The 13,957-nt window shown below is 40.2% G+C and overlaps 2 protein-coding genes across 4 annotated transcripts; both read left to right on the forward strand.

The window, feature by feature from the left end:
• The first annotated feature begins 1,940 nt into the window (after nucleotides 1–1,940).
• vamp5 (vesicle-associated membrane protein 5) lies at nucleotides 1,941–8,381 on the forward strand. Of its 3 annotated transcripts, XM_046841297.1 has the most exons (4): nucleotides 1,941–2,102; nucleotides 3,518–3,642; nucleotides 6,546–6,689; nucleotides 7,281–8,381. In XM_046841297.1, exons 1-4 carry the CDS (start codon nucleotides 2,099–2,101, stop codon nucleotides 7,428–7,430), a joined length of 423 nt encoding a protein of 140 aa, XP_046697253.1. In that variant the 5' UTR covers nucleotides 1,941–2,098; the 3' UTR covers nucleotides 7,431–8,381. The 3 variants fall into 3 exon arrangements, with proteins under 3 accessions (XP_046697253.1, XP_046697254.1, XP_046697255.1); XM_046841298.1 differs by lacking the exons at nucleotides 1,941–2,102; nucleotides 3,518–3,642 and adding an exon at nucleotides 3,873–4,225; XM_046841299.1 differs by lacking the exons at nucleotides 1,941–2,102; nucleotides 3,518–3,642 and adding an exon at nucleotides 3,876–4,198.
• Nucleotides 8,382–9,938: 1,557 nt separating this feature from the next.
• On the forward strand, nucleotides 9,939–13,308 carry LOC124380379 (vesicle-associated membrane protein 3-like). Its single transcript, XM_046841301.1, has 3 exons — nucleotides 9,939–10,713; nucleotides 11,653–11,793; nucleotides 12,051–13,308. The coding sequence occupies exons 1-3, from the start codon at nucleotides 10,699–10,701 to the stop codon at nucleotides 12,207–12,209; spliced, it is 315 nt and encodes a 104-aa protein (XP_046697257.1). The 5' UTR covers nucleotides 9,939–10,698; the 3' UTR covers nucleotides 12,210–13,308.
• Nucleotides 13,309–13,957: the final 649 nt, after the last annotated feature.

A 13,957-nucleotide genomic window follows, 5' to 3' on the forward strand; every position in this document is an offset into this window, starting at 1 on the left:
TGATGTAAAAATGTGATTGATAAACAATAACGTATAGAATTAACAAGCAGTTTAATGTACACTGTGTTGCCAAAAGTATTGGGAAAGCCGACTTTTCCAGTCTTCGGATGCAGGAGCATGAAACGTTCCCTTCACTTGAACTATGAGACCCAGCATGACGGGCACCAAAACCGGCTCTATTAAGATCCATGGGTTGGAAGATCTCCTGCTATAGATCTCTCCGGCCTTCAACCTTATTGAACAGCTTTGGGACCTCCATCAGCATCTGGATGGGCACAAATCTCCACAAAATCTAGTGGTAAATCGAATCTTCCCATAAAAAGTGGAGATTAGTATAACAGCTTACTATGTGGTGGGTTGAGATGAAAAATATTTCATCCTTGTTTTATGGTCAGGTGTCAACAAATGTATTTATATTTATTTTTTTATGGCTGCACTGACGTTTGTTCTCCACTAGATGGAGAATGTCCGTGTGTAGAAGTTAGACCCTTCAACTTCAAGTAAGTTCAGGTTGATCATGAGACCACGTTCCATTCCTTTAATAACAGATGACATGAAATAGTTTTTCACTATAGTGATATTCCAGCATGCATTGCTGTGGTGTCGAAGGGTGTAGGAACGTTTGCACTCAGATGTTGTGATGGAGGATGTGGTTGCAGTGATGATGATGATGGTGGTGCAGCTCGAGTGTGACGGAGAGAGAAACATGTGACAGGAAGAAAACCCATGTGCCTTCACACGCCAGTTTGAGAAATAATGTGTGTATTGTTCTAGAGGGGGGTAAGTAGAATTTTAAAGGTCTTGCCGTCATGCAGTGTGTGTGTGTGTGTGTGTGTGTGTGTGTTCTATTCAAGAGATCTGCATCATGACTCCTAATCAAATGACAGTAAATGATTGTTTCTTTTTTGCATCACTTCTAAGTCAGTGTGACCCTGAAACAAAGAATGTCTCTTGAATGAAACACACACACACACACACACACACACACACACACACAGAGAATTTCCTGAAATAGCTTACTAATTAAATGACTAAGATATTTTGGGAAATTCTTAATGTGTGTGTGTGTGTGTGTGTGTGTGTGTGTGTGTGTGTCTTTCCATGATTCGTTTTTCTTCAATAGCGGTTTCAGTTTCTGTTTTGGTCCCCCCCCCCCCCAAAAAAAAAAGTCAAAAGGTTTGTGGACACCATTCCATACCAAGTCTCCATAACCTCCAGTCTTTTGGGGGAGATGTTCCATTAGATCTTTGTGGAGATTTCTGAGATTTCATTCAGCCCAAAGGGAGGGGGGTGGTGTTGGGGGGTTAAGTAATGTTAAGCACACTGCTCAAGATCTTCTAGACGTTTCCAGCCCATGGAAAGCAGATCTTCATGGAGCTGGCTTTGTGCACAGGGGCACTGTCATGCAGGAACGAGGTTCGGACCTCCTGAAATCTCATGGTGAAGACATTTTGGGCCCAATACTTTTGCACTGCATAGTGTCGCTTGGTTGAAAAGTTGTGCAGGAAATACCAGACTAAAGTAACACCCACGTTTAATGCAACGCCACTTGCTTCATCCACGGGGGAAGTTCTGTTTTTTTTGCACAGGGCCAGGAAATAAAAACTGAAAGCTCTGAAACGATCACCGTCTTGCTCATGAAACCCGATCGGGGCAGAAGGATGGAGCCGTTGGAAATCTTTTTCCTTTCACACTTGGGTGGAGGAGGCAAGCAGCCAGAGTGGAAACTGAAAGTGTAGTGGACATGGTTGCCAGATTGAGCGATTTGACTGTGTTTGGCTGCTTCGGTTTGGTCTTTACAGCATAGACATGTATAGTAATTAGAGTGTGTGTAGATTGGAACACCTCCAGCTTCTAGTGTAATATTTAGTGGATGGAGTGTGATAGAGTGTTTAATTAGTGTGTGTAGAAAAGGTTCACAGTTTACCATTCATGATAAGTTACATCTGTGACATCACAGTGCACCTTCTCCACCAAGACCAAAAAAGCCCAGGACCCTGAGCAGTCTTCATTCGACCTCCGCAGCCCACCGAGCAGTCAGAAGACCGGACAGTGTGTGTGGATTGTAACACATCCCTGGTGCTTTACATAGTGATTGATGGGTGTGTATATTGGAACACCTCTAACTTTTAGTGCTACATACAGAAAATTGGCTTTTTGTGCCCTACAAAGCAATTAATGTGTGCAGATTGGAACGCCTGATGGTTAATTCGAGTATGTGCCAATTGGAACACCAGCGTATAGTGCTATATATAATTAATGTGTTTAAATTGGAACACTCCCTGTTTATTGTTCCCTGCCTAGTGATTACGGTGCGTTTATCGGAACGCTTCAGTTTGAAATGAATTGTAGAGTGAATGTGCATAAATTGGAACACCTCCATTTTATTGTGCTGTGTAGTGGAGTAAGTGTGTCAGCTGAAACCCATCAAATTTATAGTGCACTATGAAGTGTTTAGTGTGTGTGGATTGGAACACATCCGGGTTATAATGATCTATATAGTGATGTGTGTGGATTTGAACACCTCCAGGGTATAATGATCTATATAGTGATTAGTGTATGGATTGGAACATATCCGGGTTATAATGATCTATACAGTGATAAGTGTGTGGATTGGAACACCTCCGGGTTATAATGATCTATATAGGGATTGGTGTGTGTGGATTGGAACACATCCAGGTTATAATGATCTATATAGTGATTAGTGTGTGTGGATTGGAACACACCCGGGTTATAATGATCTATATAGTGATTAGTGTGTGTGGATTGGAACACATCCGACTGCCCTGCATAGTGATTAGCGTGTGTTTATTAGGACACCTTCAGTTTAAATATTTTGGGAAATTATATTTCCAAAAGTATTGATTCATAATGATCTATATAGTGCAAAGGAGCATCGCCATGCTGGAACAGGTTTAAGTTTCCAAGTACAAATGAATGCTAAATTTTATTATAGCGCCATCTAAAGACAATTGAGTGCCTCCAGCTTTGTGGTAACAGTTTGGAAATGAACCACATAGAGCAGAATAGGTCAGGTGTCCCAATACTTTTGGAAATATAGTGTATATAGTGATTAGTGTATGGATTGGAAAACCTTCAGCACTGTTTCAGCATGTACACAAAAATTAAAATGAAATAAATATATTTAAATAAGGTTTTGTATGTATGTATGTATAGGATTACAATATATATATATATATATATATATATATATATATATATATATATATATATATATATATATATATTATTATTATTATTATTATTATTATTTTATGCCTTAGTCATAATGGATTTGAAGTCGGATGTTTATTTAGTTTAATCTGGCAACCCTGAGACAAGGGACAGACTCGAGCACGTGTGCAACCACAGAGCTGAGAAGGTCCCTTTAAAAACCAAACACACACACACACAGCAGTGCACTCAGAGGAGCTGCTGAGAAGTGAGAACTCACACACCCTCTCTCTGTCTCTCTCTCTCTCTCTCTCTCTCTCTCTCTCTCTGTCGTACAAAAAAGAAAATAAGGAGACGCACATCTGGATCAGAACCGTGGGAGAGTTTGAAGCTGACAGGATTTCAGACGTCCAGAAGAAGACGTCCTTGAGTGACACGGATACAGAGACAAGGACAGAGACAGTGATGGTGAGTTTCATTATTTTTTTCTTTCCTTCTTTGTCTTCTGTATTGTCGTTGAACTTGTGTGCACCCATTCCCCCCCACACCCACACACACACACACACCCTTAAAGCTCTGAGAATATCTGCTGATTGTGTGTAAGAAAAAACTGAGCACTTGGTATTGCATAAGTACTGGATGATAGACATGGTCTTCACACACACACACACACACACACACACACACACACACACACACACACAGAGTCTATTTTTTATTTCTTGCAGCTGGTCTCATGCTTCAGCCAAAATGTCTCTGGACAGCTGCAAATTTCTCTCATAAAAGAGATGAGGGGATGGAGGTTTTTCTTCGATGGAGTGAGATGAGAGGAAATTCCCACTCCTGAGGAATGACAGAGAGAGAAAGAAAGAGAGGAAAGAGAGGAAGAGAAGGCGGGAAGTGACAGGAGGAAGTGCTTGGACTGGGCACGTCCTGTCGTTGCCTCGTTCAGACCCTCAATGTTTTCATTGTATTCCCTGGATGTGTTTGGAGGAAAACTCCACCCTGAGAAGCACGAGCCATGGTGAAGATGAAGCTGTTTCTCTCGCTGGTGTGTGTGTGTGTATGTGTGTGTGTGTGTGTGTGTGTGTGTGTGTGTGTAAGCTCATGCGGTGACTACAGAATGAAGAATCAGAATTGGGGTAAATCTTTGGGGTAACAGTGACTCAGCCGCCCCACCTGCTGGGGATTATGTTCCAATATTTTTATACCTGATGTACTATATAGTGATTAGTGTGTGTGGATTGGAACACCTCCCTCCAGGTTATAATGCTCTGTATACTGATTAGTGTGTGTTTATTCTAACGCCTCCAGGGTGAAGTACCTTATACAGTAATTACAGTGTGTGTGTGTGTGTGTGTGTGTGTGTGTGTGTGTGTGTGTGTGTGTGTGTGTGTGGATTGGAACACATAGTTTATAGTGCCCTATATAGTGATTAGTGTGTTTGTGCATTGAAACACCTCCATTTTATAGCGCCCGATATGGGAATTTATTTGTATCGATTGGATTGGAACACGTCCATCTTAAAGAGAAACCTACGTAGCGATTACAGTGATTAGCATGTTTACACTGAAACCCCCTGCTGGGTAAAGTGACCTATAAGGTGACTAGTGTGTGTAGATTGGAACACCTCCAGCTTATAGACAGCCCTATTGAATTATTAGTGTGTGTGGATTGGAAGGAGTCCAACGTACACTGATGCTGGGAGGGCGGCGTATTGTGGAAGGAACAGTGAGAAATGCACCAGGGTGCCCTTCGCTGAACCGGCAAAAGCGCGGTTAGGGGGGGTTTCTCGCTATCGTAACCCCCACACGCAGGTATTTCCTGTTTTTAGAGGCACTGATGCATCCATCATTTACAAGACGAAAAAATCCGAGGCAGGTTTGCCTGCAAACACGGGCGTGTACTTTTCTCACAGTATGTCTCGCCGGGTGATTAGCTATCTCTCGGGCGCACACGCCGGCGTTTGTGCTACGTCCCTGGGTGTGGAGTTGTCATGATAATGAGACTGGAACGGTCTCAGAGGTCACTGCAGGTCAGCGACTCCAAATGCCTCCATTTTGAACCCGTGGCACTCTGACAGCGAGGGTATTGTGAGGCCACTCTGGTGGTACACAGTGGCCCAGGCTTTGCACTCAGTCTTTTGTATTTGCTTGAGAAAAAGAGAGAAGACAAAAACACACACACAAGGGCAAGCATCCAGTCTTACATTCCCCCAAATTACAACAACCAGCCTGGACCACGTCCACCAATAACCTTTCCTATGTGTCCCCGGATTTGCTGAATCATGCTGTAAACTAGCTTAAACCTCTGACTGGAATCTTAAAGCTTCTTATTAGCATTCAGCGCTGTCACAGCTACTTCCTGTTCCCATCTTCCTGTCCTCTTTCCAAGGTTTTCGCTACATGCCTGGGTTCTTTGTCCCTGTTGTGTTTCCTGTCTTTCTCAGTGTACAATCTTGGGGGTTTTACCCCTTGCCCAGTTTTTCAATTCCATGTTCCTTCTTACTAGATTACTGTCTCTCTCCCCCTGTCCTACTGTAACATCCAGACTCACTTCCTCTTTTTTTTTCCTGTGACATTTCGCTCTTCCCCAAAGACATTACTGACCAGTCCCTTTCCGGTTTCCTCTTCTGGGTCTGCATAACATTTTCAAACATCTGTAATCTCCCTTTTTTACACAATTTTATTCCCACATTCGTGTTCATGTCCACTTTTTCCATAATGTCCCATTTTCTGTTTTGTTTCATCTCTGTTTCCTAGTGTCCCTTCATGTCCTAGCATACTGTCTATTCCTAATTCTGTGTGTCCCATCATGTCTTGATGTATTCCAAGTCTTCCATCATGTCCTCGTCTTCTATCATGTCCTGATTTGTTGTTTCATATGTTTCCTAATGTCCTATCATTTTTTGACATACTGTCTTGTTCTATTTCTGTCTCCCATCAAGTTCCTACATATTGTCTCATCTCATGTCCTAGTGTCTTATAATTTCTTTTATGACCTTGTTTTTGTTTCCTAGTGTCCCATCATATGTCCAGACATATTGTCTTTTCTTCGTTTTCCGGTGTTCCATCACGTTCCGAAGTAGTGTCTCGTCCAATATCCCAGTCTCTCATCATGTCCTCTCACTGTCTCATCGTTTATTTCTCTGCTATTTCCAGCTTCTTCTTCATGTCCCCTTTCTTTGCTATCCTTTCGCGCTTTACCATCTCTTCCCCATTTCCTGGTCTGACCTTGCGCTTCGTAACCTTCTTTTGTTTCCTGGTCTGCCGTAATGTTTTATGATCTTATCCTGTTTCCTGTTCTCCTGTTAGACTCTCCATTTCCTGTTTTCTGTCTCGTTTACCGTACGTAATTTTTTTTGTGTATAGGAGAACGGGAAAAGCCAGCTGCAGCAGGCTCAGGATGACGTGGAGGAGGTGCGTGGCATCATGCTGGACAACCTGAACAAGGCCAGTGAGAGGGAAGGGAAACTGGGAGACCTGGAGAACCGAGCTGACAATCTACTGGAACAGGTGACCATTACAATAATCCCTCACACACTGTTTTTATTTTCTATTCTTATTCTTTTCTTTTTGTTATGTAAGTCAGGTCACATCCTCTTGCCCGACTTTCTGAAACCAGGAAACAAACTAATCATGCTTTCTGGCTCTCAGACTCTAGTGTCATTAATAATCCTTTCCACTGTTATAAGCCAGAACAGGAAATGCCATATTGAAGGCTATAAATGAACACTAGTTGATAAGGGGAATGTAGGATTGACATCCTGATATTTTATTTATTTATTTATTTATTTTTGCTGATAGGGGTAATTTTAGAACGCTATTTCCTTTTTTGTCATGAGAGAAACGACCAAAGTGTGTGTGTGTTCAGCTGGAGGGGTCGGAGTGAGGGACAAGTTTGGGCTCTGAGGTCAACCAGTTTCCACAGATGCTGGTCTATGTTCAATTATTATCTTCATCAAAGTCAACTACATGCATTTAGAATTGAAATAATTACTCGTTTTTTGAGGAAAAAAAAATCTCAATAAAAACAAAAAGAATGTCGGAGAACGGAGAATAGTACGTTCCTGGTCTCTTACGGTTGTGCCTTTTTTTTTCTTTCAGAGCAAAGTTTTTTCCAAAACTGCGAACCAAGTGAAGCAAAAGAAGCGATGGGAGAACAATAGGCTGAAGGTGATCATAGGAGTCATCTGCGCAGTCGTCCTGATATCCGTCATCATCATCGTCACCACGGTCTCCCTTAGGTCTTCTTAATAAGAAAGATAATACAAATTTTGCTGGGAAAAAAAAGAAGAAAGAGTCGTCTTGCTTTGTTATTTTTTTTTCTTTTTCGCGGGTTGCTCAGGAAAATCGGAGATCATTTCATAAAAGCTCAAAGTACTTTCAAGCGTCGCCTTTGTCCCGTCTTCAGATCTCCGAGGCATCCCTTCAAAGATCTGGTGGTACCTGTGGACGTTAGCTGCTGCCGTCTTTTGCTTTCATTTCTACTTGACCTATTTGCGCCTTTGTGCAAACATCTGGACTCGAAACAGGAGCCGGTGGATGAGGACACTGAAGCCGAAGGTGAAACCACTTTCGAAAGCATTTCTGCTGGAATGGATTTGGATGATGGTGTTGGTCATAGTGTTACTCTTCAAACTGAGGAATGAAGACTTTCAAAAAATGTGATTGTGGATTATTAATGGTGAACTTAAAGAATCCATCCTGTCAGGACACTCTTAGAAAAGAAAAGAAAAAAAAAAACGGGTCGCTGTTAGGAACCTTGAATGGAAAATCCACAACGTAGGATAAAATTCTGTGGAGAAATTGTTACTAAATGCTACTACGAAGTTCAGTCTTGAATGGGTGTCTATTTTTTTTTTTTTTAAAGATCTAATTAGATCCCACTTTGAATGTTATTTCGCTAAACCGATTAGCCACCCGTACAACCTAGCATTGAACTTTCTTTTCTAAGAGTGCAAGCTTGTTTAATTTGCAAAGATTCCAATTTCTATTGCCTGTAAAAGTAAATAACGCTTCACAAAAGCTTGTTGTCGTTCAGCATTGCGAGCCACGTTCTTTCGCCTCTGATTCAGGTGCGTCCGAACTTCATGCTGCTACAATTAAAGCAAATGTGGTATTTTTTTCCTTTTGTCGTTTTTGAGTTGTCAATTTGTTTGTAAGACCGATGATGATTTTTGTCCTAAATACAAAACATTTCGTTCATTTTGCTGCCTGAGTTATTACTTTTCTAATGCTATGTTAAAAGTCCTATTTTGAACACGTTTAAATGTTGTCGAGCAAGAAATTTACCTCAGAAAAGTAGTGAAAGAGAGTTTGGATGGAACAAATCATTGTTACAGTCGATTACGAGTTCAGAAGTTAATGATCAAACCTTCAACTAGATCCAGGGAAGCAGGAAATAAAGGTTTAGGCAAGGGTAATGCAATCCCTTTTGTGTGAACAAGCTAAAAACCCAGAGATGAGGGATGTGGTACCAAGAAAAGTTTGTCCACCAAAATTGTCCATTATGATCTACAGATTCCTGTTCGTCTTCTGAGATCCTGAGGAGTTCTCAATAGTTGAGTATATTGAGATATGGCCCATGCCCTTGCTATCACAGTTAGCAGACTGGGACCTATTGCACATCACATTTTTTTGCTCTGTGGGAAAATATGTAAGGAAAAGATACACAAAGCTATTCATAGAGATTCTATTATCAGTGATGGCTGGAAACAGAAAGGAATTTTTTTTTTCTTTTTTTAAAGCAGGAAGTTCTATGAAGAGAGATTCATCAGTGCAGTACTGCCCTCTGCAGGACAATGGTGGCAAGGTACATGTAGAGGAAACCAATTCAAGAGCACACTTGATGTGGAACGTTAGAAAAAAGAGGGGGAAAATGTAAACCTTTTCAAGTCTATTTAGAGAGTGGGGTTAGAGAAGAAAAGTAGCGTAGCCACATAGCGTTTGAAAAAGTCCTTGAATATCAGAAACCAAGTAGGACAACTGTGCAAGAACACTTTTATTTGGCTCCACAGAGTTCCAAACATGGTACAGTCTTTCTCTAAATGTTTGGTTTATAACATCTGCTTCATGGCTCATCCTGATCTTTTTTTAAAGCTCTTCCTCATTTCGACCCTGCAAACAGAGACACCCAAGTTAATACTTTGGTTATTTTCAGATTCAGTAGGCCAGGTGCCAGAAAATGTGGGTGGCAACAACTACAGAAAAGGACTGCAATGGGATATGCAATCTACTCATTCGTTCATTGCAGCCTTTGAGGTGATCCTGTTTACTTCTGGGCAACTGATACAGAGACTGACTGAGATGTCCAGAATCTACCAGCTTTTCTGTTTGAAAATGATCAGATTTTTTGGGGGGGTCAAAAGAGGCTACATTTGGTAGAATAACTAGTGTCAAACCTTGAGCTGGTTTATAAACCCTTGGCCCCCCACAGTATTAAAACAGCAACAGAAATGCACAAACGCTAGCTTATGGTGATACTGAAAGTCCAAACCAATTAATACTGCTTTGACTAATCAGTCTGGTGTGGGAAGAATGTTTCCATGTGGCCATCATATATATTTACCTTGTTTATAAGCACTAGAAGATAAAGCAGGTCTAAAGCAGATGAAATCAACAAACCAGTTCACAAGAAACAGACAGGGGCAGGTTCAGGCTAGCGGGCACCTCAAGCATCATGAGGTGACAATGGCCAAATGTACTGTTCCTAGGAAGTGGGGGTGGAGTCAGCCTTAAAGAGAAAGAAGAAAGCAAATTTAAGTATAGTGTTTGCATGCAGAAAAGCATGGTGGGGCAATTATTTGCTTTGTGGATGTAAAGATTTCTTAGTGGCATTTTAATCAATGGGCAGGAGAGTATTTACGAGTTAGCAAAGTAGGCTAAGAGGAACAGCTTCTGTCTTTGGCAGGGATTCTGGATCCAGCGATAGGAGGTGGCGGAGAGTTGTCCTATCCCCAGGTAAAGGGTTCAGCGACGTAATGATAAAAGGTTTCTCCTGGTTGTGAACTCGCCACTGGCTCTTTGGCATGGTTGGAGGTCTAACTGGTAAATGTGGCCTGCAGGCTACTCACCTTTGCATCAATGTTTCTCCATAATTTGCCTTGCAAATGGCATCAGTTGTCTGTGGTTCCCTGTGTGATCGTTTTAAAGAGAAAACCAGACGGAAAGTTAGTTACAGGCTGCAGAAAAGCATCTATTTTTTTTAATGGAATACATATATTTATAAATAGGTATCTCTTTTCCTTTCTGACAATAAAACATAAATGAAAATGCTTAAAAGAACCCGTAGACAATCTAAAGAATGTATGTTTACGAGGACCCAGTGGTCTTAGGAAACATACATTGTTGAATCATGTTTGCCTTGAAACTGGCAACCCGTGACGTATACAGGTACACGCAGGTTGAAAACAAACACTCCTTTAAAAAAGAGCTCAGATGACTGTAAGTGAGTTCAGAGAGAAGATCTTAACGAGAAACAAGGAACGGACATCCTTTAGAAGAAAAGAAGACAAAGAGGAAAATGACCACCGACATGGTAAAGTATTTGTAATTTAGATTTTTATATAAATAATATCAACTTCAAAGTATAGCTTCACCTTCCCTGCTTTCATGTTCCGTAAAGGTATGCCGTGATTTTAAATGTTATGAGACGCCTGAAGCACCTTGCAGGTCTTTGCAGGTCTATACATGTATATATACATTCACATCTTCATGTCAAAAGTCTGGTGTGGCCTGAGGGGATTTTATATATATATATATATATATATATATATATATATATATATATATATATATATATATATATATATATATATAAAACATAATGTCAATATATATGTTCTGATCTAAAACTGTCCAAAAGAACTCGATTTAGTGTGATTTTAGATGAATTATGTGAAATAAATGATGCATGTGAGAAATCATGTAAAGCAATCACAATCATTTCATGCTAGCTAGAGAGACGAAAACGCTCTACATCGATTCCTCATTGCTATTTTTGGGTCTTGAAATGCAAGTCTTTCCACATTGCAGCCATTGTTCTGTGGCGTTTATTTAACAAATTGCAAACGAGAAATCACGTGAGAACAAAAAAACGAAAACAAAGCGAGTGCGTTCGAGTCCAACAATTTTATTAAATAAAGTTTTTATTATTAATTAAGGTTTCCAAAGCTACGTATGTACGCACTCACACACACTCACACACACAACTTCAAACACCAATATTTCTTAACACCCCTGATACTATTGTATTATTTTTTTTAGAATTCTGTTTTAACTTAAAAAATTCAAACATTTAAAACGTTTATTTTTGGCCTGAAGGTGGCGCTCTTTTTTTCTTTCTTTTTTTTTTAAGCTAGTTATTGTGGGTAATGTCCTCAGAAGTTCTCAATGCTCATACTGGAAATGGACATGGATGGTTTTCATTCGAAATATTTTGCGTTCTCAGTGTGTGTGTTGGGTTTGTGTTTAAAAGGAGGGACAAAGCAAACTGGAGCAGCTTCAGGGCAATGTGGAGGAGGTCCGGATCATCATGCAGGACAACTACACCAACGTGAAAGAGCGCGAGGAAAAACTCAAGAGACTGGATGAGAGAGCTGAGGCGCTGCTTGAGAGTGTAAGAATGACGTTTTTTTATATGCACACGTATATGACGTTAGCTGTTCCCCATTTTTGTGCGTTCAGGTTTTTCAAAACGTAAAAAGTTCAACCAAAAAAAAAATCTAATCACCAGTAGATTTGAGTAGAGTTGTTTTTATGTAGGTGAGATGACAAAATGGACATTACGTTCCTAAGCTATACTGTACATACATACAATTGACAAAATACGAACTTGAATTTTAAATATGTTTGTTGGTATATTATTTATTACAGAGCAAAAGGTTTCACAAGACATCGAAGAGAGTGAGAAACAAGATGGAAAAGGAAAACACAGGTTTGCAATGTAAGATCTGGAAGATAGTTGTGGTCGCCTTAGCATTGGTTGCTTTGGTCATCATCATCATCTGCATCGCTGTTGGGGTTTTACAATAAGGATGAAGAGATCAGAGACACTAGTGAAAAATGCCAAGAAGCCAATGACGAAGAAGAAGAAGAAGAACAGTCGTTTAAGTTCCTGAGGATTTCAAATGTTTTCAGATGTTTGCGCAATAATACACATTTTCTTTTTGTTCTAAATCTATTGTCTATACAATTTCTAAACACTTCCCTTCATGTCTTTAAAAGATAGACAGGCAGGCAGACAGGCAGGCAGACAGGCAGACAGGCAGGCAGGCAGACAGACAGACAGACAGGCAGACAGACAGACAGACAGGCAGGCAGGCAGGCAGACAGACAGACAGACAGAAAGGCAGGCAGGCAGGCAGACAGACAGACAGGCAGACAGAAAGACAGACAGACAGATAGACAGACAGGGCAAAAAAAAAAAAGGAATGTCTGCCAAAGAGGTGGAAAAATGTTGATGAAAAAAATGTGGAGAAATCCAAAATGGCCGAATACGGTCCTTGTGTTAGCATCACATCTGTGCTAAACCTCGCACACGCTAAATGTTATCTCCGGGTTTCAGTCGTTACAGATTTCAGTATCCATTGTATATTTACGCATATTTAGTTCTTCTTCCTGTTTCATTTTAGTTTCATGAAACAGGTTTTTTCCCTCTCATTTTGTCTCAGGGAGTTTTTTTCTTATATATATGTTCATATCTAGTCAATGGACAAAAGATTTGTATGTACATTTTTTTGAAAATCCCATCCCACATTTTGTCCCTACAGTATTTACTGTTATTGTGAACTTCACATTTCTTGGAAGTTGTTTATCTAGACAATGCATCTGTCAGAGCTCTACAACAAATCTTCCACATAGTCTCACACTTCTCACTCAAAAAAACGTTCTGAAAGCAGAATCTAGATAGAGTACATAGAAAACACACTCATCTAGCAATTTTTTTTATAGTTTTATGAAATTACAGGGCTGTTCCCAAAAACTCCAGGTTTTTGCTTCAGAATGTTACTTGTGTCACCTTTTCTGTACAATTGATCATTTTTGTATAAATATAAGAATATAACCATGAACATCTCTGGTTTTTCAGGGTTGTTTTTTTGTTGGATTTTATTAAAATATTGTGTATTTTGCATCTTATTGTGTGCGTGAATGTGGAATGCCACACGATTTCTCACTTCTCTATATTGTGCTCAAGAATCTACCTCAGGTATTCCCCCAAATGGCAAACCAGTTACACACTTGAGCCTCTGGTTTACGAACGACCTCCGGGGATGGTTTTCGCACACTTTCAAAAAGTTATGACCTAAAACAAATTTGACCCCATGGTTAGAAGATAGATTGTTCTAAATGGAGATAGATTGGTGGAAATGTACCTTGGAACCTTCTGAAGTTTTTAACCAGACTTTTTCTCTCAGAAGAAGAAGTAGAATAACAGTAGCCTCCAATCAGCATTGGTTCAGAAACCCGGTTCTCCATTGTTGATTATTTTTCCACTACAGCACCACCCATGCACCACGATTGCAGCTACAGTTAAAAGGAGAACAGATATTTTACCACGATGATGAACATTGTAAAATGTACTCAAGGGGATTTTTGTGGTTGTAACAGTGTCAAATCAAAACGATGTATATTCGCTTATCTTTTGTGCGACTTCCTTTTTTTTTTAAGATCATCTGATTTAGGGTTTTTTTTTACTGAATGGTGCTGATTGTTCAAACTAAACCCGTTAGTATCATATTGTATCACTGTTTACTTTTCAGAGTCTGGAGGGTCACTTTGGG

The sequence above is a fragment of the Silurus meridionalis genome, chromosome 27 (assembly GCF_014805685.1).
Source record: "Silurus meridionalis isolate SWU-2019-XX chromosome 27, ASM1480568v1, whole genome shotgun sequence".
Taxonomy (NCBI): Eukaryota; Metazoa; Chordata; class Actinopteri; order Siluriformes; family Siluridae; genus Silurus; species Silurus meridionalis.